This window comes from Trachinotus anak, unplaced genomic scaffold, assembly GCF_046630095.1.
Source record: "Trachinotus anak isolate AG129_WGS33_773 ecotype Australia unplaced genomic scaffold, CSIRO_AGI_Tana_v1 ptg000019l, whole genome shotgun sequence".
In the NCBI taxonomy this organism is placed as follows: Eukaryota; Metazoa; Chordata; class Actinopteri; order Carangiformes; family Carangidae; genus Trachinotus; species Trachinotus anak.
In genome coordinates, this window is record NW_027273870.1 from 9,176,855 (window position 1) to 9,204,567 (window position 27,713).

A 27,713-nucleotide genomic window follows, 5' to 3' on the forward strand; every position below is an offset into this window, starting at 1 on the left:
TGTGTATACATGTGTGTATTTGTGCCTGTAAAGGGCTACTTTCAGTTGCATATGTTTCAGTTCTTGGAGAGTGGGCATGGTTTAAGTGTTTTGAAGCTGTTTAAGTGATTATTCGATGATAGCACACACACACGGAAATGTACAAGAACATGCTAACTTTTTCACTAGTGACAGATAAGGTCATGCGTAGCACTCCTCGCCACACCTACAGCAGCTGTTTTGATACGAGTATACAGTTACCTGGTGGCTCACGCACCCTATGCTGTGTGTGTGGTCATGTGAGGCATTCGCCTGCACTCACACACAAAGAGCAAAACTTTGGGAGCCGCACCATCAACTCATTTCTTGTGTGTGTTTGTGCCCATGTGAGCATGCAGTGTGGGGTGAGGGTATGTTTTCATTCCTGTTGCCTTGTATTTTTTTCATCCTTATCCTCTACCCCCTCCCTCTCATTCCTCTTTACTTCCAATAGCTACACTCCTTCTCCTCCTTCCTCCCTTCACTAACCCTCCCCTCTCACTCTCTCTCTCTCTCTCTCTCTCTCTCTCTCTCTCTCTCTCTCTCCCTCTGCAGAAGGTCAGGGATTTAAGGACGAGCAGAGAATCACATGATAGTGTCCCTGAGTACTTGCACATTCACTAGCGAGCCAACGAGTGGAAACTTTTCACACCACAACACTGTTTCCTTTCAACCATAGAGAGATTCTTAACCCTCAGTGATATCCTATCGTCTTCAGTTTAGTACTTTCTGTCATGTGTTTGAGACCTGAAAAACGTACAGGATCATTGTCATCTCTGCGTATACCCCACCTCAGATCCCTCTCTGTCCTCCCTCACCAGCAGCAGCACAAAGAGGAAGCAGTATTATTCTTCTCTGGAATGTCGCATCGGGCTAAATTTAGAGCCTTAGTTTCCGTTCTTCCTTCTCCTCCCCTGCCACTCCTCTTCTCCTGCTCCTCCTTTTCTCCCACTTTGCAGATGAGACTGAAATAGCTGGCGTTGTGTCTTGAGACTCACCTGGGAATACAGGCCCTAAACGCTCCTGTCGTTCTCCACCTCCCTTCAGCCTGCCAATTTTTGCATTAGAGAACTGCGCACAGACACTGAATTTACAGTGTTTTCATATTTATGTGACGATGACATCGTAGTGCCTGAGAGCGCGATTTCCAAAACAAAGTCTTTCTGACTTTGGAGTTTGCCATTTTGTTTCGTTTTTTGTTATCATAGAATTGTAGATTTGCATTTTCACAAGCACTTTCTGTGCATTATGTCGGAGGAGACACTCCTCTCTATGGCTGTTTTCTGAGGGATTTAATTAAAATATAGCAGATTTCAAGTAAACACTCAGAGAAAACAAATCCTGAAAAGTTGGATGGTGGGTCTGGGTGGGCTGGGTTGGGAGCATGACTGAGGAGGGTGACTGCTTTGTTGTGACATCACAAAGTTACAGAAATCCTCATGACTCATTTTAAGGCTCAGTTCTGAATACAGGTTGTGTGTATTTCTCTGTGGACTGAGCGCTTTGATACTTTCACTGTATTAATATAGAACCTAAAGCTGCTTTATAATCAAAAACGACATGGAAATCGAACTTTATACAATATGGGACCTTTAATATGTTGGAATAGTACCCTATTATCCCTGTGCCCTGACTGGTCCTAATCATAAATGGCTTGATAACAGGACGTGACATGTCTTTGTTTTTTGTTTTTTTATAATACTTACATGTACAACCGTTAGACATGTTCTGGGTTTTGTAGGTGTTTGGCTCTAATTGTATTATGCTCCATGCTATGTTGTCTGTATTTGTGTGTGTGTGTGTGTGTGTGCCTAAACGAGTGTTACAATCTATCAATACAGCCCCTCTCTTGTAGCCATTACCACTGATTCATGCCTCACTCCTAATGGTCAAATCATTAACATTATTTAGACTACAGGCTGTTTGTGGATGTGAGGGTGCATTTCTCTCTCTCCATGTTTGCCAATACAGGAATGTTTGTGTGCACGTGTGTGTGTGTGTGTGTGTGTGTGTGTGTGTGTGTGTGTGTGTGTGTGTGTGTGTGTGTGTGTGTGTGTGTGTGTGTGTGTGTGTGTGTGTGTCTCTGAGTGTGTGTCTGACTGTCCTCGGGCTGCTCAAAGTATTGATCTCCATATGGTCAATGAGCAAGGCTAACGACACTACAATATGCCGCTCTCGCCCACCCCAAATCAATCTCAGCAGTCACAGCACAAATGGCCCTCTCTGGTCTCTGAGAGGACCTGACGCATTAGCCCACCTCAGCCGCCATTAGCCAGCTCTAATGAACACCTCCAGGTTTGAAAGACATTGTCGCTAGCAAGGATTAGAGGATAGGTAAGCGCATTTCATCGCTGTAGCAATGAATCGTCTTGTTATCCCTCTGTGTTGCAGGGGTGAAGAGGATGCACAAATAACCACTAACAAGCTCCCATAAACATTCATAAGCTTACATACACACACAAGTGAACACTGACACTCACTTGGGTTGCTAACCACCCCATCATTGGTTTTCTAAGGTGGAAGGGTTGTGTTCTCATTGATTTCTCTGCAGCAGAAACTGGAGGCATAACATTAGACTCCCAGGACACACACACACACACACACGCATGCATGCACAGAAAGAAATGTGGAACATATCAATACACTGGCTCAATAATCTGGGATATCTCATCTGTTTAAAGAAGCATCCGTTGTGCCACAGTATGGAAGGAAGGATAGAAAGTGAGGGGAGAAATAAGATGCAGGGATATCCCCTCTTCCTTCCACAGCGTGTTCTTCTCTTCCTGTGTCTCCTGAGGTGCAGAGAGAACCAGAAAGAGTAGAAACAGAGAGTGAAATCAAGAGAAAGAGAGAAGTTACAGGCGCACTCCTAGCATTACCTTCACCAATGGTCTCTGTAGATTTCTCTATCACTTACTAACACCAGTACGGCACAGTTAAACACTTACACGCTCAGTGAGTCATTCACTGCACACTTTTGCCACCCCCCCCCCCCCCCCCCCCCCTTTCTTGCTCTCTCTCTTCCCTCTTCTCCTCTAACTGTTTGAGGTCTAAATCCCTCCATACTCAGCGACTTAACCCCTCTCTTTCATTTCGCCCCTTCACTTGTGCTTGGATCTACCAGTAACCATTAGCTGCAGCATGTCTGTGTGTCTGAATGTGTGTGTATGTGATCAGTAAACTAATGCTTTGTTGAGTGCCACGTTCCTGGCACGTGGCGTACCTCGCTGCTAGGGTAAAACACAGGAACTACAAATGAGCTTTTAGCATCAGCACTAACTCACAAACACACACACTTCCTCATGAATGTTTGTCTTTCTCTGTGTCACTCACACACACATGAACATAAAGCTTTATGTACATTATATGTATCTATCAAAACAATATGCACAAGTTCACTTGTGCACATACACACTTGGGCTGAATACCAGGAATCGGAATCACTGTCTTTTCAGGGAATTCTTGCCAAAATGCTCCTCCTGGAAAAAATGCCTGTAAGAACCTTGGATATTTACGCATGCTCACATGCTGTAGTGCAATAAAGATGCTGTCTTCAAAGCTCATTAACGTTAACTACGCAATTACTGTCATAGCTTAATACCGCTATTACGGTAATGTGACAGGACCAACTTCTCTGCTGTAGTGGTTTCTTCTTATGCTAAAAAGGCAGCTTACAGTCTACTGTGTTGCAATTGTTTATGGAAAAAGTAAGAATGAAGCACAGCACAGTATCTATAAACAAAAATGTAGGCTATTCAGTAAGAGTTGTAGGCTACCATCCTCAAATCAGAGTGCAGAGCAGCCTTCAAAAGATGAAGCAGAAAAAAGCCCCAAACCTAAAACTAAACATCCTACAATAGCACTTGCATCACCAAACAACACAAGGTCTGCATGTGACACATATTGCTTTTATGCTGCTGCATGCAATAATAACCTCAGGTCAGGTCATGTCAGGCCTGTCAAGCTATGAATTTCTCTACTTAGAGGCTTTCAAAAATCAAAAATTCAAGCAGAAAATAGTGCAAAGCATGTCTGGTTATTTAGTTACCTGAAGTAGTAACCTAGGTTAGTGTAACTACCAAGGCCCAGAGTTCGTAAGCCAATCCCAAATAACACTGGAGAGTACATTTTCTGTACTGAGTTAATTTTGTGCTTTATCATTAGCAGTTTTGTGTGTAAAATCAAACTTCACTTATGCTGAGAAATCCAAGGAAAGGTGTGACAGTGTGATATCTGGGAAGTAATCATTTTAAAAATCATGGAACTCTTGCCATCCTTACCATGCACATCCCCCTGCTAATGATCACAATACAGTCGGTGTTTAAGGATGACTTCCGTTCATTGACATGCCAGTGTGTACATTATGTGCAGTGGTAAGAGCCTAAATGAGGCCTTTTAATTGTTAGTTTATGGAAAAGCTGCTCAGTGCATGGGTAAACACACGTCACAAGTTTGTCCCCGGGGGTATTGCGCTTCTCTTTCTCTTTCTCCCTCTCTCTCACTTGATGGAGTGGTTTCAGATAACTTCAGACCCACATCACTGCCACCTCCTCACCCCCCCCCCCTTCTCTTCCATCCGTCACCGTTCATCCATCTTTCATCCCCCCATCCACCACCATTACTTCCTCTCTCTATTTTCCTTCCCACCTAGCCTTCCTTCTATCTTTCCCTCCCTCCTTCCCGCTCTCCTCCGGTCCCTCCCACTCGGGCCATCAGTGTAGTGTGAATCCTTTGGTAAACGTCTGGTGCCTTGCAGAGCTTGTCAGTAAAGCCAGAGCTAATTAGCGGAATCACAGAATAATTAGTTTTTCTTCTTGTCGTTTAATTCCCACCACCCTCCATCACCCCATCCCTCTCCTCCCACCTCGCCTTATTTTTCTGCTGTCAACAGTCAACACTGTCACTGAACTACACACAGTTTGTGCATTGTTTTACCTTCTATCACACTAAATATCTTACTCTCTCCACTTCTTTCCCTACATCTCTCTCTGAATCGCTCCTTCCTCTCCTCTCTGTCTCTTTCTACATTTCACAGTGCCTGTTTCCCTTCTACATCTGTCTCCTCTCTCCCCGTGGAGTGTTTCCCGCCCACACCTTTTTCTCTATTGAGGTTTCTCTTGCCGTTGTTGACTTAAACACATGGTCGAGCTTGTTTTCTGACTGCGTGCCTTCCTCCCACTCTGCTTCCATCTTCCCCTCCCTCTTTTCTCTCTCTCTCTCTCTCTCTCTCTCTCTCTCTCTCTCTCTCTCTCTCTCTCTCTCTCTCTCTCTCTCTCTCTCTCTCTCTCTCTCTCTCTCTCTCTCTCTCTCTCTCTCTCTGGCTCACTCTTGTTTGTCCCTATAGCCAGTGTTTGTTTACACATCTATTTCTCCCTCTAGGTTGGTTGGTCGACAGTCTACTCCTTCAAAAACCATTTCCTCTCTATATCCCTCCCTCCCTCCCTCTCTCCTCTGGCCATTTCTCTTCATCTCCTCGGGGTGACTGTTCACTCCCTTCCTTTATCTACAGCTTTCCTTCCATCCCTCCCTGTGTCATTCCTCCACCCACCCATCACTTGGCTCTCTCCCTCCCTCTTAACCACCCCTCGATTTCTCTTGTTTTGGAGAAATGATAAGGCGGCGGGAGGAAGGGTCTCTGGTCACAACCGAGGTAATTGGCTCTTTACAGCTCAGTTTTGTGTGGAGTGCTCTGGTTTAGTCTGGCTTAGTAGCCTTACTACCAGAGCCCCACGACATTGTGTCAGCAGAACCACAGTGAAAGTCTGCCATTATCTACACAGGTAGACTTTCAGAAGTAAAATGGGAGCTCAGTTCAACAGATGGACTGTCTTCTTCTTTGATGAGGAATTCTGCATAGACTTACATACTGTACACCTTAAGGCATAGTTTCCATATTGTAAAATGATTTTTGAAAGCAGCATCAGTCAATATTTTACAGTGGATCAAATGTCTATGTGTAATGTAGAGAGGTCGCTCATAGTAATGAACCAGCAGAGAATCATTGCAGTTCCCCTCAGTTCTATGAAGCTTTTTTGCTCATTTGGTTTTATGACCCAAATTTTTATTGTTTTGGTTCACACTCACTGCTCTCATCGACTTCATCTCCAGCTCTTTGCAGCGAAAAAAGCAACTTCTGTACCTACCTGGCCAGTACCAAACAAAGTTACCAACTAGCTAGTGATGCATTTAGTAGTTAATGAGCCAAATACTGCAATAATCAAAATTAATTATAATATTGCTCTTCGTACAATGGATGTATTAATAAGCAATTGATTGCTAACACATTTGCCATCTCAACTTTATGAGGTGAAATGTGTCTTGTTGTTTAAAATCAGGATTAGCATTACTATTAGCATTAGTATAAGTATTGTATATTTCATTAGAGTTTTGTGAACTATTATCTTAAAGCCGTTTCAGAGGCCTTTCCACCACAGGCCTCCACACATCTGCTGCTTCTTTGACCATTAGTTAACTGGTGGTTGATAACGCTGATGCCTTTGTTGGTGCTCTGTTCTCTTTTTATCCGCGTTGACTCTAGACCGAAAAACCTGCCTGGCTAATATTAGCTTATCACAGATGTATCAGTATGGGTATAGATGTATAGATGTTAAAACCAAAAAAAAGTTTTTTGTTTTTTTTTTAATTCTTAAATATAGTTTCCTGACTCCAATATACAATATTGGTTGGGCTTTACATTTAGGATCTGACCTAATCATCCTGTAGTCCATGTCGAACAGTTTTTGCTCTCTATGGGTCTTTTTCCCCACGATTCATTCATCAGGGTTTGGGTCTTTTCCCAGGGGTGCTTCTCAGATTGGATCCAACATTTTACACATTTGAAGACCTTTACTATCTACCCTGCCTCAAATAAAATCCTTCCATAGTTAAAGAATATGAAATCCATAGGTGATTTGCCCTTTCCCTAGGTCGTACAGTAATTGAAATGCTATTAATCTGGATCAACCTCTGTAGAACCTTAAAGATTATACCAGAAATCTAAGTGTGACAGCATCAGGTGTATGCAGTTTCTTTCACTGCTACAGAAAAATGGTAACATAAAAACAGAACCAGCACTCTGGTTTGTAAGCCAGGACAGGTGCGACCTGAAAAGCAGATCAGTATATTTGAGTAGAAGTGTATGGATGTCTGGAGAACCTCTTCAGCTTCAGTAAAGGTGCGAGCATGGTGTTTGAAGTTACTCCACAACAGAGATAAACACGATGGATAACCAGCTTTGGAGAAACAATATATAGTATACAATATATTGAAACAATAAATTAGCTGTTGGCATGTTCTGTCTACACACACACCTACCTGCATTTGCACGCCTACACACACACATATGATACCGTGGCTCTTTTGTTCTGTCCACCACTGTACACCTGTCTCTCTCTTTCTCTCTCTCTCTCTCTGTCTTTCTCTCTTTCTCTCTCTCTCTCTCTGTCCATCTGTTCTGCTGAGTCGTGCGATCACAAGAGGGTCTATACATCACCTCTCCACCTCCCTTGGGACAACGCAGTGGAGGAGGGGAGAAAATGGGGGGGGGGGGGGGGGGGGGGGGTCAGCCTGGTGCTCCCTCACTCGCGCTCTCTCACACACCACGACCAGCAGCTGTTAGCAATGACTGCAAATTGTTTTTCCTGTGGTTATTTGTGGTACACTACTGATTGGAAGCACAGGCAGGTCTGTCTGTACGCGTGCACGTGTGTGTGTGTGTGAGTTGGATTAGCGTTTTAGCTGCATTAGGAAGAGTCTGAGACCAACACTTAGTTTAATGGAATTTCTATTTTCTACTTTTTGAGAACGTGGTGTTATCTGATGACAGATCGACACACACTCATCAAGAGTCACAGAGATGGACAGAGAGCGTGATAAAGAGAAGGGGAGAAAGTGAAAGACGAGGAAAGCAATACATAGGAGTGGAGAGTGTGATTGATGAAGGGAGGGGTATCACCAAACAAGCAGAGAGGAAGAGACAAACAGAGAGAAAAAGAGAGAATTTAGAGAAAGATGGAGTAATGCAGCGAATGTGGGAGGGAGGGAGGCAGACGGAGAGATGAGTAGAATGCAATAATGTGATAAAGCAGCTGAGGAATGGAGGTTTTTCTACACTCTGACGCTTTTAGTCCCATTTCTACTTTTTACGGCAGATTTCATCATATTACCAAAGGCCATTTTGGCTCTATTGTGGATAATAGGCTGCTGTGGAATTATTGGAGATGCTGCCTTAGATAATGGTCATTCTCTCTCTCTCTCTCTCTCTCTCTCTCTCTCTCTCTCTCTCTCTCTCTCTCTCTCTCTCTCTCTCTCTCTCTCTCTCTCTCTCAGTCTATCAGTCTACATAGCTTACTCTGTCTCCCCTGCGTTAGAGAGGGAGAGGTAAGGCAGAGGAGGTAAAGGAGGAGGAGAGAGATTAATGGCATACAAAGAATGGCAGAGTTGGGGGCGATGGAGATAGCTGAGGGTGCAGCGCATAGAAAAGCAACTAAATCTGAAAGGATGTTAGGATAGGTTGTGCTCTGTAGATTGTGTTTGTGTGTGCTCAGACTGATTTGTGAATGTTTGCTTCTAATACAATAAGTGGATAAGAAAATTGGATTTATTCATCATTATAGCCCTTCTCCAGAGCGAATAAAGCAGCCAGAATTGTACAGCAGATGTATTCATGAAGGCTTACAGTATGTTTAAAAAACAACCACAGCTTTCTGGTTAAATGTCTGTTTCTTGTGTTCGTCTTATCCACACAAAATCTGACATTGAGCTGCAGTGGTAAGTCGTTTTTTTTGGGCACCAATTATTTTGTTAATGAATTAATGATTTATTTAGTCAAGAAATCAGTTATCAGAAATCCAAACATTTGATGGTTCCAGGTTTTCAAATGTGAGATTTTGCAAAATTCTGTCTTACTTTATTGTGAATTGAATATTTTCAGTTTTCTGACTATTGGTCAGACAAAACAAGACACTTGATGGCATCACCTGTTGCTCCAGCTCACTGATGTTTTGTAGATCAAACCATTAATGAAGTTCAAAGCAAAGAGTCACAGGTTCAAACCCAGAGATTGGCTGGAAAATCTATTCTAGTGCTAAAACAGTTAGTTGATTACTAAGTGGTAACAGTGCTGATTAGGGCTGCAATTATGATTATTTTCATTATCAATTAATCTGCCAATTATTTTCTTGATTAATAAAAAAATTGGTCTACAGAGCAATAAAATCGGAAATAATGAAAATGTCAATTACAATTTCCTCGAGCCTAAGGTGACTTCTTCAAATATATTATTTTGTCTGACCAACAGTCAATAATGTTAAACAGCAAATTACTTATTTGATTATCAAAACAGCAGCAGATTCATCAGAAAATCTATTAATCAACTGATCATAGTTGGTCATTTTTTAAGCAAAATGCTTAAAAATAATTCAGTGGTTACAGCACAAATGTGAATATTTTCTGTCTGTCTTAGTCTTTTATGATCTGATCCTGAATATATTTGGATGTTGAACTCTTGGTTGAATAAAACAAAGGAGTCACCTTCAGCTCTTGGAAACAGTGAAGACCATTCTTTGAGACGAAACGAAACGAAAACGACAGCATCAGCAAATGTACAAATAACAAAATAAGTTTAAGTCAAAGTGATGAAAGCCCTTTAACAGTCGTAGTAATCATGACTCTCGTCCATCAGGATCAAAGGAGGAGGTGCGGTGTAGTGTAGCGTTGTTATAGAGTCTGCACAGAACAACAAACCCCACAAGGATGTTCGCTTCCCATTTTCCACCAACAGTGGCAAATGTTACTATTTTCTGACATTGTGAAGACCAAACAATTAATAGTAATTAAAATAAGTAATTAATTGATCATAAAAAGAATTATTAGTTGTGGCCCTGATCAGTTGTATCTTCAGTGTTTGTGTAGCTAAATGTGAACCAGCTGCTGCAAAAAAAAAAGGGAATATACTGCATGTGAAGATATTAAACATTACATGACAGTATGATTTAGTCTGTGTGTGTCTGTAAGTAGCAGCCATCCACTCTACTGTATAGAGTGTGTATAAGCCGATACATCTCACTGGAATATGATAGGATAGAGGGAAAGGTGGGGGTAGTTAGAGGGGTGGAGAAATCAAGACGGGAGGGCGAAGAGGATGGAAGAGGAAGGGAGTCAGATGATGTGAAGACACAAGGAGAGGAGGGGAGGGGAGGGGATGGGAGGAGGAGGAGGAGGGGGGGGGCAAAGAAACACAGGAAGAGAGAGATGGAGAAACTGAGGAGGAATGGCAGAGGGAAGGAGGGAAGGGGGAGCCTATTGCCCTGAGACTATGGCAGAGAGAGAAAAAGAGAGGGATAGAGCAAAAGAGTGATAGCCTTACAGCAGCACCTAATGGCTTCTCTGGAGAGAAGGAGAGGGAGGGAGTGCAGAGGAGAAGAAGGCATAATGAGGGGGCTACGACAGAGGCAGAGATAGATTTAGAGAGGTGGATGGAGGGAGAGACAAAGAGAGGTGGAGGTTGTACGGCCATTCAGTAAAGATGGTGTCAAAAAAATGGGGAGAGGGTGAAAAACAGCAGGAGAGGGCAGAATGATAGCTGCTGAAGCAGAGACGGATCCAGACGTTAAATGAGCAACGGGGAGAATAAAGATGGATGAGCGTGGATGTAGAAAAACAAATGTGAAACAGGTAGAAAAACAAATCAATGCAGGGGTGAAGTCAAGAGGAGGAGGAGGAGGAGAGAGAAGAGCTGTTGGGCGAAATGAGGCAGGCGCGAAGAGGAAGGATCAGCCCTCGAGGTGAACAAAGAAGGAAGGAATGAGGGGAAGATGGATGGAGTCGAACGAAGGGTGGACAGAGAAGGAGGGAGGGAGGGCAGCAAGAAGTGGAGGAGTAGCTGGATGGGGGGATCTTAAAAAAAGATAGAGGAGAAATAGAGACGAGTGAGAGAACAGTGAAAAAGGAGAGATTGAATGAGATGAGGAGGAGAAGGGGGGATATTTAGACAGAGCGCACAGAGAAAGACTGGAGCACTGAGTGGTGAGACGATGAAGGGGGAAATTGAAGAAGAGGTTATTCAGAGAGGTAGAGGATGACTGGATGGATAAAAAGGCAGTTTACTGCCATAACGAGAGAGCGGGGGGAGGTAAACAGAGATGGGAGGATGGACGGATGTGTGGAAGATATCTTTACCTCTGTTAACAGCCGTGTAATAACACTGATCGCAGCTGTGAATAATTCAAAGCCTCTAGTTGGGAATTCTCTCTGGGAAGAACCCGTGTGTGATAACCACACACACACACACACTTACACACACACTCAGCACAGTGTTAGATTTCCTCACACCCTCTGTTTATTGCTACTTCGAGCTACAAGCTTTGCATATTACCCTCAATACACATATATGTGCGCACATACACACAGTAGTAATAAAGGAGGTTGTGATATAAAGCGCACAACAGAGAGTAATAGAGAGAAGAAGAAGAAGGAGAGATGGAACAGTCCACCTGCTCTGGCTCTGAGTTGTCACTCAGACACACCACTCTCAGCCGCCATGATTAGATTATATAGAAACACATCAAACTCTCTCACACACACACACGGAGACACACTCATGCACTATATACTCCCATTTTTAAAACACACACATTTACATGACACACTCTCAGACACAGACTGCAAGTGTCTGCACATATGTCTTTAAGGTCTCCATGGCTACCGTTTCCAGGGTGATTTACTGTAGCACCTGGTCCCTCTCAGGGTGGTACACTCGTCTGCTCGCCACAATCACTCCCCGGCCACCAATGATCTCATCCCTTTGCTCAGCTCACACTCCCTCCTCCTCTTTCTCCTCCCGGCTTGTTGTCATGAGCATGATTTAGTCCTGTCTTCTGTCCTCTCACTGCTCGTCATATTCTGCTGTCTGCAGCCATCTATCCTCCTTGCTAATGGTATTCACAAGAGCGAACGTGTGTAACTAAGAGTGAAGCAACTCTGAAGAATAGATTGTAAACTGCTGTACAGGATCTGTCAAACATCAGCGAATAGAAGTGCTGAAACAGTCATTTAATTCATTAGTTGGTTGACATAAAATTAGATAACTTCAATAATATTTATTACTATTTGTTAAATTCTTTTGGATTTTGGCAATTTGAAGACATCACTTTGGTTTGGGGAAATAGTGTCTTTTATTTTCAGTATTTCATGTATTAAACAAAGTATTAGGAAACAAAAAAAATCGTAACATGAAATGTAATACAACGACACAAGATTAGGGGGAAACGCATACCGGTAGCACATGACAGACATTTTGATACTGTACTGTACTGCATTTTTTTCCTCATCCGCGTAGATAATTGATTTCATGATTTCATATTTTCACATTTAAATACTTTTAGGAGTTGCGATGAATTATGACAGCAGACAGTTTGTAGATCCATCAACTGTAATTGTTTCGTTTTAGTGTCAGTCCCTTGCTATTAAAGAATAAATTCCACCATTTACAACATAGTAGTGGCCTCAAAAGGCCACATCAACGTCTGAGTACCCTCTATAGGACAAAACTAAGAGTCTTAAACATGTCTTTGTTTATAGTGATGCTCACTTTTTTCCAATTAGCATGTATTTCTCGGTCATGAAAGTATTAATTGATGTTTGCCCAAGGTGAAAAATTAAGATATCACCAGTTCACCCTTAGGGGGACATAAATGCGCAAATTATGCGACAATTCATCAAGACATTTTAGTCAAAACCACAAATGTACACCACATAGTGTCACAAGGGGAAGAGTCTGCCGATCACCAAGATGTACACGCCTTATCCTCTAGAGCCACAAATATCAAAATTTCACACAAAATTTCATGGCGATCCTCCCAGCAGTTGTTGAGATATTTCAGCCACTAAAATATTAACAGTGGACTGACCGACCCACACTGCCATAAAAAATGTGAACATAGAGTCTTTGAAATAACCTTTTTCTGAGAGCCTGTTTCCACACCCGGTCACTGTGTCTGTTGCAGAAAATAAATGTCTTGTAGGTGTCGGAGCCTGGGTGGAGCTGTGGTGAAGTCAGGATGGAGAAACCAACACAACAGAATGTGTAGGCTGAAAAACCAGACAGTCGAGGCAGTCACAAGCTATAATATCCTATCAATGGAACTGTGAATTATGGTAGAGACATAGTCTCGGTGCTATCTACAGTCCAGCATGTACAAAGTAGTAAAAGTCATTTAGCTTTAGCTGTAAATGCTAAAGCAACAGTGTGATGATACAAATCTTATCTCTAAGAATATAAATAAATAAATAAATCAAAGTTTTTGTGGGCTAAACTGTAATTGAAAGAATTCCATGCTGCATGACTGCGAACAAGCATGAACTGACATCCCAGGCTCTGTGCTGTCTGTGGGTGGCATCCTGTGTATGCAGAGAAATCCCTTGGTTAAGCACAGTGCCTCCAAACAGCATTCATGCTGCAGGGATTCATTTACTTCAATTGATCCACTCCTGTATGCCTACATGCATTTCACAGCAGCACTGCACGGCATCATGTTGGTTCATTTATGGTTAAAGGATGATCCTGGGAAACCCTCTTAACCCCGTCCATTGTTTTTGAGTCTGTGAGGGGAATTTTGCAGTGAGGGGTTGTGTGTATTTCATTTTCTCATTGCCCCTTAAATTATATGTGAACGTGTGTGTGTGTGTGTGTGTGTATGTAGATGGAGAAGATTCAGAAATAGGCCAGTTAGGGTTTAGAGCAGGGAGATGTTAGAGATTAAACAGACCTCTGTGGGGAGCAAGACTCCTCTCCAGCAGTTTAAATATAACTCTCTACAGGGAGAAACTGTGTAAGTGTGTGTGGGCTTGCTTTACTATATTCGTGGGGTCTGGGAGCCCACTGTACTTGTGGGGTCTGACAGATTTGTGATGACCAAATGCTGGAACCCATGACTATAAATGGCTGTTTGAGGGTTAAGACTTGGTTTTAGGGTGAGAGTTAGAATTAGGTTTTGGTTAGGGGTTATGCGTTCAGTTGTGATAGTTGAGGGTCCCCACAAAGATAGGTGCACAAGGGTGTGTTAAAGTGGGTGGGTAGACGTGTTCTTTAGACCTTTCCTTCTTACCATTTGTGTGTGTGTGTGTGTGTGTGTGTGTGTGTGTGTGTGTGTGTGTGTGTGTGTGTGTGTGTGTGTGTGAGTGAGTGAGTGAGTGAGTGAGTGAGTGAGTGAGTGAGTGAGTGAGTGAGTGAGTGAGTGAGTGAGTGAGTGAGTGAGTGAGTGAGTGAGTGAGTGAGTGAGTGAAAGTGATGTCTTTTTTACCTTTGGCGCTGTGGGGATAGTTTAACACTGTGAGGTCTGGCTCCACCATCTGCTTAGGGTTAGTCTGTATGTGTGTTTTTGTATGTGTATGGATCAGTCAGCAGGTTCTGCATGATACTTATGTCTTAACCATGTGCTCTAATACACAGCTCACTTGTTTTGTTTTTTTTTTACCAGTATATATACTTTATTCCTTGACTTTACGTTGACCATATTAAGCAGTGAGAAATTGAAAACATATGTTCAAACACTCAGCAGGTCCTTTTCTCCTGTATGGTGACTTTCATCTATGATGAGAACAAGATAAGAATCCTAACTATGAGAAGACTTTATCAGATTGTAGCTGCAGATGAGCACACTGCAGTCACATATCAGTTACCAGCGTTTGCTGACTGTCCATGGTGACTATGCGGACCTCCTGCAGATCCGTGCAAACTGACAGCTCAGTTGTTGCAGCTGAACTGGAGTTTAAGTCTGTCCTCAGATCATGGACTCTCTCTGGGTTCAGTGTGAACTAATAAATGAAGTTTGCTATTTTGTCTTAAGGCAAGTTTAGACCAAAGTTTCACAACAAGACAAGTCTGCACCATTCTCAAACTTAACAGTTTACGCTGCTGCAACAGGACGCGACAGTGTATCGTTTCCATAGCAACGACTATCTGTACTATCGTTCTAACAGTGGATTTTCTGGCTTCTTTTGTAGCTGGATACTTTGTAGTATCTTAAAGTAATAAAGTGAAGAATAAAAGAAGGACCTGAACTGTTTTACTGCCAGGTTTGGGTGCTACTTTTCCTAACATTAAGCTACATCATCCCTAAGAAAGCACTTTTCACACAGACAAGTTGATGAGTTGATCATCTCTTTCCTCCGTCCAAAAACCATTTCAACCAGCTGACTGTTTGTAACTGACTTGACCAGCTGACTTTGCAACAAGCTGATTGGCTATTGAAACAGATGACAGGCCTTCTGTTCTGAAACCAGCCACTGGCAATTTGACAAGCTGAGCTGCAGGCGAGCTCAGCCGGGCTCAGAAACTTTTCCCTGTGATGGTCTGAAACAGTTTTATCCAACTGTGAATCTTTGGCCTAAAAACTTGCCTTTAAATATCAGTGTAGTGACACATACACATGCACTAAAAACGTTGTGGTTCTCTGTGTTTGGGCATCAAATAATGGACTAGTAAGCTCCACCAGTAACCCATCTTTACCCTCTAAGTTTTTTAACTAAAATTCAGAACTAGGGCAATGCACAATGAGGTGCAGGTTGAAGTGGATTGTGTTGCTTTATGATGCACATTGTGTGATCATTTACATACAGGACAGTGACTCTAACCAGAGGTCTGCTCTGTTCCTCGCTCAGTAGTCTAATGTTTAAGTCTGTGTTTGTGTTGTCACCTGACATTTCATTGTGATATGTGTTGTGACATCATAAGGTCAGTGAAGGTTGCATCCAGATGTGTTTTAAGATGCATAAAGACACTCCACTTGAAATAATAACTTGTGTCTGTTGTAGTTTAAAATCACTAAATATGGTTAGAATTACATCTAGTTCTATTCCCTAGTTGAAAAATCCACTATCTATCAATATGCATGTGTGTGTATCAAAACGCTGTTTGATATAAGATGTCTCCTACTTTACTGGAACTCCATTCTCAAAGTATGTGCACTGTGCAAGCTGCATTTTTCACTGGTTATTCTTTCTATATGCACCTGTGCCTTCTATCTGTGTCCACTGATTCAGACCTGCACCCTTGAAAAATGTAGACACACCACTCCAGCAAGTAACCTCTTCTTCTTGAGGCATCTCATCCTATCACTACCATCGTTTTTCACAGCATTTTCATTTGCATATTTCTCCACTTCTCAGACATCACAGGGGTCAGAGTGCAAGGTCAACCAGTGTGAGGCTCAAGGACATGCAGACATTGATAAGCTCTGGCTGTGAAAGAGATCAAACCTGTGACCTTCACAGAGACACGGCATTAACTCCACTCCATGCATCTGTATCAGAAGCTATGAACGGCTGCAACATCCACCTTTGTCTGGATGCAGAGTCCAAAAATATTGCAGGCAGATGTACTTCCTGTTCACTTTCTCACTTTGATTGCAGCCGTAGTCTACTTGAGAGTCTAATGAAGCATCCCCTCATCCATCCATCCATCCATCCATCCATCCATCCATCCATCCATCCATCCCTCCCTCACTTTGCCTCCTCTCATTCACCGTCCCTACTCTCCTCCTCTTCACACTCCCTCCCTGCCTTCTCTTACACAAGTGTGTGACAGATGTGCGCCACTATGGAGCACCCAGCGCTTTGCTGCCAGGCGCTGCTGCTCTTATAGGCTGTGTGTGTTTCTGTGTGAGTGAAAGTGCACGAATGTGTGTTTGTGTACTCATGATGTGCAGTTGTGTTTCCCTTATTGCCTTCATGCAGGAGCTGTAAGGCATCACGCAGTGCTGTAGTAGTCTGTGTTTGTGTTTGGATTTTGAATGTGGGTGCATGTATTTAATGTGTGTGAGGGTGCACTACGGTATGTGTGTGCGTGTGTATACATATATATATATATATATATATATATATATATATATATATATGTACACACACATTTTGCTCCATGAGACACAGGAATCAAATGGACAATCTCCCTGTCTCTCTCTCTCACTTAGACACATGCACACACACATTTCCGCTTACTTCATGTGTAATGTAATCACCTGGGTTCTCCATGCCTCCTAACCCAATAAAGCTGACAGTCTCTGCCACACACACACACACACACAAACAAATGCACACATCCTCTGGGACAACCTACCATACATTTACCTCTCCTTTCATTTCATCCTCTGTTCCCTCCTCTCTGCCGTGTCATTCCTGCTACAAACTGACTTCGTAGCAGCAGACACCAGCTGTTGCAGTTTCAAACTCCAGCTTCTAGAGTTGCCGGTGGTTAGCAGCTAACCATTGAGCCTCGTTAGGCACTGACCCATTTCTGTTGAACAGCACAGAGTTTGGGGACTGACTCGAGTCGGTCCAAAGTGCCAGAAAGCAGCATCAGGGGAGGGAAACTGAGGCAGAGAGAGTTGGATTGACAGGGCTGAGAGAGAAAGCAGACAGACAGACTGTGGATCCTCTTTGTTACATTATTCAACAACATTCATGAATTGGGACAGAGAGGACAGAGAGAATGGAAGGTGGACTGATCAACAGAGAAAGAAGAGGTTGAAGAAAGTAGTAAAATTGTAGATGACTGTGGATGTGTTTGTGTGTATACAGTAAGTCTGACTTGTGCGGGTCTGCCCAGCGTTGCAGAAGGGTGACCAGGCGCGGCGGCCATAACCGCTCCTCCGAGCACCATCTGCTCCTCGCTGCAGCGACTGTTGCCAGGGTACCTGCTCGCCTCTCCTCTGTCCCACCTTTTACTCCTCCTCTTTTGGCTTGTCACCCTCCTGCTTCTCTTGTTTTCTCTCCCAAAAGAAGACCTGCTCTGCTCTCCTCCTCGTCTTTCTCTCATTCTGCTCTCATGCCTTCCTCATTTCCTCACACATGCTCTTTTCTCTTCCCTTCCATTAATTTAATTTGCTTTTTCATTCTGAAGAGGATACCTGCTTTCTATTCAATAAGCTTTATTGGCGTGACATTCAATTCATTGTAAATTAGCAACGCTTCAGCGAAGTACTAATAACACTGAAATAATACTGATACGACTGCTAATGCGCTTGCTCTTTTTTCATCTCTTTCCTTGTGTGCCTTTGTTTTTTGCATGTCTTTATTTAACAACTGTTATACACACTGTACTTTTCTCTCTCATGTCTCCAGCTTGTTGATTAAGTGCTACTACCGCCACTTCTCCCCTGCAACACACACACACACACACCACCTTCAACAAAATCTTTAATTCTCTGAGACTTTTCCTCTCCTCTTTCCTGTGCAATCCATCTTCCTTCTATTCCTTCGTTCCCTGGCAATTGTGTGGACATGACTCAGGGCCCCCTGTCTACAGAGAGAGAGAAAGAACCAGAGGAAGAGTGGAGAAAGGAGTTGGGGTGTTAAGAGAGAAAGGAAGAAAAGAGGTAGAGTGAGTGGGGGAGAGGGAGAGATCGTAGATCAGAACCGTCATGATTGAGCCATCTGCTGAGAGGAGGCCAGTGAGACACACACACAGACACACACAAACACACGCACGCTTAAAGATCACCACTGCCACCTGTTGGTCATATCCTTTCACTACACCTCTGTTCTCTCTCTCGCCGCTGCTCTCCTGCATTGACTGACTGCTCTGCTGCCATCCAGCAAGAACATGCCAACCGGAGATGAGACACGTAGTTCTGAACATCGATCAGTCTGGTCTGGCTGTCTGCTGAACCAGTCTTAAGTAGCCAACTCTGTTTGCTCCGCAGGGTCTTCTTGTGCTCTAATATATGAGGTTTATCTTCACCTAACTCCTTTCTAAAAAGAGCGGAGCCTCAATACGGATTATGAGGCTTTGGCTCTTTCAAAACATACTGAGTATAGTGGTGTGTTAGAGATTCTGGCCAGCGCTACAATTCACCACTCTAATCCTGCTTTTGCTGTTTCATTCTTTCCCTGCAGTTAAATATGATTTGTTGTACACTGTCTGTTCCTCTGTCTGGCTGTGGGTGGTTGTGTGTGGTAGTATTTTTATATGTGCAAACACTCTTTACTGGCCTGAATTGTTCATTCTTCTCCTCTCAGGCCTCTTCTCTCACTTATTGCCGCCAGCGCTAAACGACGTCCAATCTCGTTCAGCTGTCTAACCTTTAATAGATTCATAAATGCTCCTCTCCCATTGGCCAGAGCAGACCATTTCATCCTATTAGAGATTAGCATACGGCTGAGTGGAGGAGGAAGTGCTCTTTATATGCTAATGAGGAAATAATGTATGCAGCGACAACCCAGCACTGCCCTGTTGGGAAGATTCAGGTTGGCCTGATGTGCTGAATCTTGAGGCAGTCCTATGTCAGTCTTGCTGCACTTTCATTCACACACACCTGGGCCGTGTCTTTGTGAGCGTTTATACAACGGGATGCTCGATTGCAGTGGTGTGCTCAAAACAAGCTATGTCAAGTTGTCACTGTAGATGCCCACAATGCTTGTAGCATATTGAATATGCATTCCTGCTGTACCTGATGTAATTGTGTTACATTCACTTGTGATACAGAGCTGTAACAGTGACAGTGAAGAGGAGGGTGGTGTAAGGCCTTTGTTCGATGGGTGAAAGATCAATTGGTCCATTTCTGTTCAGTTTTATACAAACATGATTACAATAGACTTTAAAATCATAACTCCTCATTTTGGTAAATAAACTCTTTTTGCCAGTCAGATGAGAAGACTAATATCACTCTTATATCTGTATAGTAATAATGTAACTAGCGCTAGCAGCTGGTCAGCCTAGCTTAGCATAGCATAGGCTCTGTCTGAATAAAAAGAATCTGCCTACCTAAAGTGCATGAAATAACACATACAGAAACGAGAGTGTAAAAACAATAATTTACTATTTTAAAATATATAATGTGTTAATTCATGAGCTTTAGAGGTTCTGAAAAGCAGCTTTTGTTACCTTTAAACAGATCCAAGATGGCTGTCTCCATTTTTTTTTAATTTTTTTTTTATATAAGTATATCAGTCTTCTCAAATCAAATCAAAAAATGTCAAGCTATTCCCTTAACTTGCCTGATTGACTAACTGACCAACTGCCTCCTCCTCTCTGTCTGTGCAGGAGCAAGGTGTGGTGGGAATGTCACGACCACCGGGTGCCATCCCTCCTCCTCACCCTGGTGGGGGTGTGGCCTCAGGGGTGGGGCCCAACCAGGGGTCAGGACCACCTCCAGGCTACGTGGGCAATCAGCAGCAGGCGGCCATGATGAAGCAGATGATGGCAATGGAGCAGGAGAAGAGGGTGCAAATGCACATGATGGAGCAGCAGAAACAGCAGCTCTTCAGAGAACAGAGACAACAGCAGCAGCAACAACTACTGGCTGAACAGGTAAGATTTTTATGAGTCAGTGTGCTCATACCATAAGGTTAGTGTGTCTGTGTGGGGATAAAAAAAAAACAAAAAAAAAACAGGAAGGCCTGTGTGATTCATCTGTCATGCATTAAATTATAATTTGTGTGTGTGGGCATTGTTTGTATGTGTCTGCAGCTCTAACAAGAGCAGCTCATCCTCTCTTCTTCTTTACTGTTGTCTGGTTGCATGTATAATTACCCTCAACCAGCCCCCTCTTCACTACTTCCCTTTTCATCTCTGCAGTGTGTGCACGTGTGTGTGCATGTGTACGTGTGTGTTTTTGCCACATGCTGCCTGCTGTGATAATGTGGTGTTTTCTTTTTATTTCTCTCTCTGTGAGGGAATCAAGTATTAAAGAGTTCTGAACTCTGAAGTCACCACCCACTATGTTGGTTTTAATTGGATCTGCAAAAACACACACAGACATACAAAATATAGGTGTCTGAAAGGGAACACATCCTGCTGGGGTTTAGTGTATGTTGTTAACTGGATATCATACCTCTGTTTAAAGCAACACCTTCTCCTGTCCAGGCACACAATCATTTGTTGCTTTTTGTGCTGCAAGGACTCAAAATCCTTATTGGTGATAAAAAAAACCAGCAAGTGTTTGCATTTGTTTTAAATAGACAATTGATTAGGGTCAGTTCACCCACTGACAGTTTCACTGCTCACAAAATATTGTGGAAGAAAACACCATCTTGAACCTCACGATGCTGTTTTGTTGGAGGTATCAGTGGTGTGTGAGGCCAGCCCATTCAATGCATGATTTTTCATGCTAAATTACTTTGTAAGTCACTACACCTGACAGAGTGCGCATTTTCTGCTTTTTCCAACTCAAGGCCCACTTGAAAATATCAAAATCTGACTCCATAACAATACAGAGGCCAAATAATGCCTTCTCAGCACGCTTTTTAATTGTAACATTCAAACATTCAGGACTGAACTGAAAGTAGAGGAAGTTAAATTTTTCTTCTAAAAATTTTTAAAAACTTTAATTATTTCTTCTTTTTTTTTTATAATTACATTTTTTACCAAAATCATGCTGTTTTGCAAATGATTTGTTAGCCAACTTGCAATACCACCACGGCCCACAGATTGGGAACCAATGTTTTCACCATTTTTAAAATCTAGTCACTGACAGCTTTAATTTATGATCGTAACACTATTCAGTTGTGGTAACGAAATCAAGTTTGTCGAACTGTTTTCACAGTGAAGTGTGACCCTGTTCATTTGTATACCCTATGATGATGACATACGTATGAGGGAGCTACAATATGCACTCCTATCAACTTGTATGTGTCTGTGTCTGTAGCTCCAGCAGCAGCAGCAGCAGCACCTCCCCAGACAGATGGGCCAGGGCCAGAGGAATCCATACCCCCAAGTCAGTCAATACCAAGGTGAGAGACACAAACACATGCATTCATTTCATCTGTACAAGGATACACACAATGTATGTGAAAAACAAAAGAATGGCAGCACCCCAATAGATTTTCTAATAAAGAAGGCGAGACCTGATCTAAATTTGTCAGCATCTTATTGACAACCACATTAGTAAATGGATTTTCGGTAAACCAGTTTCCAGTTCTTTGCAGAGCATCCAGATGGTTAAAAAAAGAGAGCTTACAATCACATATGCGTACTTGGTCTGCAACAAGTATGGTATATGTGGTAGAGTGCCAAGACATTTAGACATTTAACAGATTTTACAGTTCACTCTCTGCCATATTCACAGACTGATAAGACGAACACAAACACATAAGAACATGTATGCAAACAGCAGCGCTGACTGAACATCACCCTGAAACCAAACCCCATCCTCTCTGTCTCTGTCAGATACATCAGTTGGCGCTCAGATGCTCTTCAGACTCTCTCTCTCTCTCTCTCTCTCTCTCTCTCTCTCTCTCTCTCTCTCTCTCTCTACCTCTCTACCTCTCTCTCCCTCTGTCTCTATCTCTAGTTCACTCTCCCCAAAAAAAATATAGAATATTCCTGCTCTGCCTGTTACCACGGCAACTTGTCTGTCCTGGATCCCCCAGAGTTCCGGTGAAGTCAGAGAGATGGATGAGAGGAGGGAAGTGGGAGAGAGGGGGGTGAGAGAGGGGGGTGGGGAGGGTGGGTTGGCTACAAGAGGAATAGGTAGATAGTCTGGTAGGTATAAGGAAAGGTTGAAAGAAAGACAGAGAGAGAGAGAGAGAGAGAGAGAGACGAGTGGGTGAGTGTGATGGAGAGATGAAGAAAATGCAGAGAGGGAGGAGAGGAGTCAAGTCGAAAGCCATTTATAGCCATCAGAGAGACTGTCTGCGAGTCTGGGAGATAATGTGGAGAGGAAGAGGGGGCTTCAGCATGAAATTCTGGCCTAGATATATACCTGTTAGTTCAGCGTTTAGAGTGTGGTAGTATCACCTGCAATCAGATCATACTCATACTCAGTGTATTTATTTATATTAAATGAAGTGATGCCTTGAATATACATGGCTGTCTCACAGTGTTTCGTTACCTCCATCTCCTCTCACTCCCTACTTACTAACGAGTCTGGAGTGTGTGATCCTCTTCATTTTCACTCTGTTACAGTTCCACTCCGAGCTGTGAGGTGAGGGATTAGTAGAATGATGTCAGAAATGGGTTTATTAGAGGATTTAGAGCCATTTCCACGCTAGCAGACCTCCTCAGCTCTACTACGACCGAGCGTCTAATAGGAAAAACCAGGGAAGTGAGGTGTTGAGGCTTTAGTGTGTTTAGTTTTATTCTGCTGTGGTGGGATTTAAACTGAGTTGGGAGAGAAGCATTCATTTCCAGAGTAAACAGCTAGTCACAGAACATAAATCTTTGTCTCAGCGCTGACTTATTAGATCAGTCTTATGTGCCATTTGGTGCTTTAAGTGGATCTAGTACACAGGCTCCAAAGCTCTTTTACAAAAGTCCAGTTCCTTGGTGATTTCTGTCACCATATGTCTCTTTAATTCTTCCCCAACATCCCATTGTCTCTGTTCTCTTGTTTTAACTTCTGTCATTCTTCTTTCCCAGGTCCTCCTCAGGATCTTGCATCCAGGAGCCAGGCTCTGCAGAACATTCGGGCTGCTCGTCTCCTACAACAGCAACAGCAGAACCAGCAGCAGATGGTTCAGATGAGTTCTGTTCAGAGCCAGGGGGGTTCTGTGGGACCCCAAACAGACATGGGCCTACCCTATGGCAACCAGGGGTCTAACCAGGGTTCCCTGTATGGGCTCAACCCCTCCATGAGCCAAATGATCCACCAGCAGCAGCACCAGAGCCAAAGCGTTCAAGCCTCCATGGGTCTTCCACCGCAGCACAACCCCGCTGGAGGGCCGCCCCGGCAGGCAGGTGCAGGTCCTGGGGTCGGAGGTATGCCTGGAGGCCCTGGAGGTAGTGGAGCTGGAGGGTACGGGGGACAGGGGATGTTAATGAACTCCATGACCCAGCAACCCCTCAAAGGCCCTCCCAATGCCAAAGCCCAGGCACAGAGACTGCAAAGCATGCTGGGAGCAGGAGGCGGTGGCGGTGGGGGAATGGGAGCAGGCGGCTGGCCGCAGCACCAAGGACAGAGTCTGCAGGCCATGGGGGGAGGAGTCGGAAGGACTACAGGAGGAGGGGGAGGAGAAATGGTGGGGTTCAGCTCAGCCCAGGGTTATGGGATGCAGCCAGGTCAACCTCCTCGCATGGCCAAGCAACACTTTCAGGGCCCGGGGCAGGGGATGAGCCAGGGGATGGACCCCAGGGTGGGCAACCCAGCTGCAGGTATGGGTGGCCCGATGATGGGCCCTCACATGGGCGGTCAGCCCAGGACCAACCAGCCCCGGCCCATGGTCATGAACCAGGGAATGAACCAGGGGGTCATGGGCCAGGGGATGACTGGGATAGGGGGTTTCGGGCCCGGCCCTGGGGGGCCAGGAATGGGGGCAGGGGGAGGAGGAGGTGGACCCTACGGACCTGGAGGAGTTGGGGTTGGAGGTCAGCCACAGGGCTACCAGAGGACAGCCAATCAGGACATGTCATCCTATGGATATGGGGGCGGGCCCTCAGGTGGCGGAGCCTTCGGATTGGGCGATGGCCCAGGGGCGGAGCTGGACTCAAGCGATGGTTGGATGGAGGAATTTTTCCCGAGCCAATAGCCAACAGGGAAACTGGAGATGAGTTTTTACTGGATGAATTAAACATTCAAGTAGGACAAATGTTAAAACCTGAGAAAGAAAAACAAAAAGGATGACATGACGTGGACTGGCATGTTTTTGTTATGTAAAACATGAGCAAGGTTATAAATGAGTTTGTATGTTATGTTTTGTTTGTGAGTGTGTGCGTGCAAGCGTGTGATGGAGCGAGCGATCATTATGTCTTGTGCATATTAATGAAAAACCAATATAGAGATTAAGAGGTGTGTTTCATTAGTTTCCCTTTTTCTCCACAAAATGATTTTTTCTCATGTTCCAGTGTTTGAAAGCGAGCCTCGTTTACACAGCAGCGCTTTGAGCCCGAGCTTCAGCAGGGGCTGATTGAACGCCACAGACTGATGAAGGGGAAGGAAGACTTGTTCTCAAGACAGCCATTTATTTGTGTTTGTGTGTTTGTGCCACCCAGCTCAGTGCCTCAGATCTCTCAACTATGTGAGGAGCTGAAGGGAGTAGAAAGCTTGCATTTCCTCTCTTAGATTTGTGCCCCCCCACACACACACACAAATACAAATCTGTCTCCCTTACATTCTCTCACTTGATCTCTCTCTTTCACTCTTTCATCCTCGTTCCGCACTCTCAACACTCAACACTTTTCTCTGTTTAAATTGCGAACATTACAACAGAACAAATTATGTTCATCTGTTGTGCCACACAGGCACACTCTGCCCTCTAGTGCTTTTGCTCGGCAACCGACCTGGGTGGCATTTTGGGGAGGGGGGTTTCATATCCTGTGCGTGGCTGTGTATGGCAAGTATGCATGTGAAAGTACATAAAGAGAATAGGCAGCTAAAGCAAGCATTTGGAAAAGCATACACACAAACAATACATATATATATATATATATATATATATATATAATGTACACACACACACACACACACCAACCAACAAACAGATAAACAAGCATCAGCCCGGGAGGATGAGCGGATGTGTTAGAGGCAGCTAACAGAGCTAATATTACATTAAACCCTCTGCCTGTGTGACAAACCACATCACATGCATCAGGCTTACACAAAGCAAAACAATTCACTGGGCACTGAATGTATTCAAGCACCACAAGTGACTTCTTCTTGTTATGGGAAAAAAAACAAATGCTTATTGAAAGCCCACATACATTGTTTTGTTTGTTGCTATGTTATTTCTAACAATGATGCTGGTTGTGTCTTTGTCAATTAAAAAGAAAAAAAAGTTTAAATTAGCCTTCTTTTAGTTTGTGTTGTCTTCTGAATATCTGTTTGTCCTCCCGTCACACCACAGCCTTCTCCTCCATTGTGACACAGCTGGTTGTCAATCACCGTAGCCCTGCTTTACATCGTGGCTTCTCTTGTACCGCAGCTATAAATCGCCCTTGCTCCAAACTAGAACGTAACTGTGCTATACTGTAACACTACTGTGAAGAAAAAAAAGTTGTCCCTTCCAGCGCTTTACTAGGAAAATGAACCACTGCTAAGCCTTGAGTTTGTTTTAGAGACAGTAAAGAAACTTCAGACAGCTGATCAGGCTTAAAGGGTGGCAATGGTTAACGCCAGTTAGCATCAAAACAACCAGTGCTTCCACTGAAGTCAGTGTCTCCCCTTCTCTGAGTAAACTGTAGGCTTTACACCACGCCTTATGGCTCTCATTGATCGTCAACAGGCTGTCCACTCTTTTGCCCTAATGGTTGAGTAATAAATATGTGTCAAATAGGTTTTAATACAGTAGTCGTTGGTAAGATAACACCTTACTTCTCTGTTTTGTAATCTTGGTTAAAAGATGAATGAAAGTGAGTCTGTATGTGCATTACTTTGTATTTAGCTCATCAGAGTGAAAGTTTGGAGGATGATGCTGTAATCAACAAACCAAAAAGCCTTCTTCTCTGTAAACTAACTCCTTGCCATCAACACATTTGTTCTCATGGTCGTTGGTGTTGTATAATCCAACCCTTTAAATACAAAACTTTAACCACCACGCCCATTGTCCTGTAAGTGTTGCTGCGTTTGGTAGCACCCACGAATGAGGTTCTGTACTTTGGTTTCTGTCATGTTTGGGAAGTAGAAATCCTCCATCTCACTGCGTGGAGTTTGAAGGTCAGGGGCAGACAAATGTTTAGGGTTGTAGCATTCCCCAGTTTTATCAGGGGAGAGAAATGGAAAAAATAACTGAAACCCAGTTTCAGTTTCTGGACAAACTCTTGGATTGTTTGAGCCTCCCTGCTCATACTTTCAAAACTTTGATACCGCTCCAGTACTCCAGGCAGGCTCAAATATAAATTCAGAGTGTCAGACCAGTGAAATGGAGGTGGTATGCAGGAAAACACCTGAGGTGAACCCCTCCAAACTGGAGACAGGATGGTAGAGAAACACTTCTGGGTCAGTGTTAAGGTCACAACCTTTGTGACCCTTTTGTCTTCTTCGGAGTGAGGGTTCATGATATGGTTTGAAATCCCTTCAGGAAGAGAGGAAGCTTCCTCCATATATCATTATGTACTGGGACCAAGTCTGTAGACAACATTTTAACAAAAATTGTTGTTGTTGATGTTCTTTGTTTTATTTTATTTGTTTTTTGTTCTTTTTTTTACTGGTGCTGACATATATGTGATTATGAGAAAAAGTATATAAAAGATAATGGCTATTTGTAAATATGTTTTTACAGGTTTAAATACATCAGATAATACAGGCTCTACTCTGTAAAGAATTTACTGTTTGTTGGAAAAATAGAGAAGTATTTTTATTTTTAAGTTTTTTGGTTTTACTTTTAACCCATCTGAGCTATGCCATTGCACTTCAGACAATGTCTTACTACTAATTTGTATTGTAAACCTCTTCTCTTTTGGAATTTTTTTTCATTTGTTTTTTCTAGTTTGAGATTTGACTCTGTTCTTAAGCAGTGCTTATTTCTTTTTATCCTGTACAGAATTCTGAAATGTTAACAAAAGAGAGTTACAAAAGACTTTTTGTTTGTTTGTTTTTCAAAAAGATACAATAAAGAGATAATGTTCTCGCTGATCATATTAAATGAAAGTTTTTGTTGTTCATTGCATTTATTTGTTCGTACAGTTGATATACCACAACTGTGGAAGACCAAAGATGACAAAATGTAATTAAAGATTTTCAAGGAAGTCATAAATATAACATCAAGATAGAATTGACTTAATCAGAAAGGTAACTGAATAAATCAAAATATTAAAATAAAATTCACCT

General features: G+C 43.1%; 1 protein-coding gene across 1 annotated transcript in view; it reads left to right on the forward strand.

Annotated features, from left to right (window-relative positions):
• Nucleotides 1–27,533, forward strand: part of maml3 (mastermind-like transcriptional coactivator 3) — a 109,548-nt gene extending 82,015 nt beyond the window's left edge. The window contains exons 4-6 of the mRNA XM_071503720.1: nucleotides 20,057–20,323; nucleotides 21,660–21,744; nucleotides 23,372–27,533. Coding sequence (XP_071359821.1) covers nucleotides 20,057–20,323; nucleotides 21,660–21,744; nucleotides 23,372–24,477 — 1,458 coding nt within the window. The 3' untranslated portion in view covers nucleotides 24,478–27,533. The remainder of the gene's footprint in view (nucleotides 1–20,056; nucleotides 20,324–21,659; nucleotides 21,745–23,371) is intronic.
• Nucleotides 27,534–27,713: the final 180 nt, after the last annotated feature.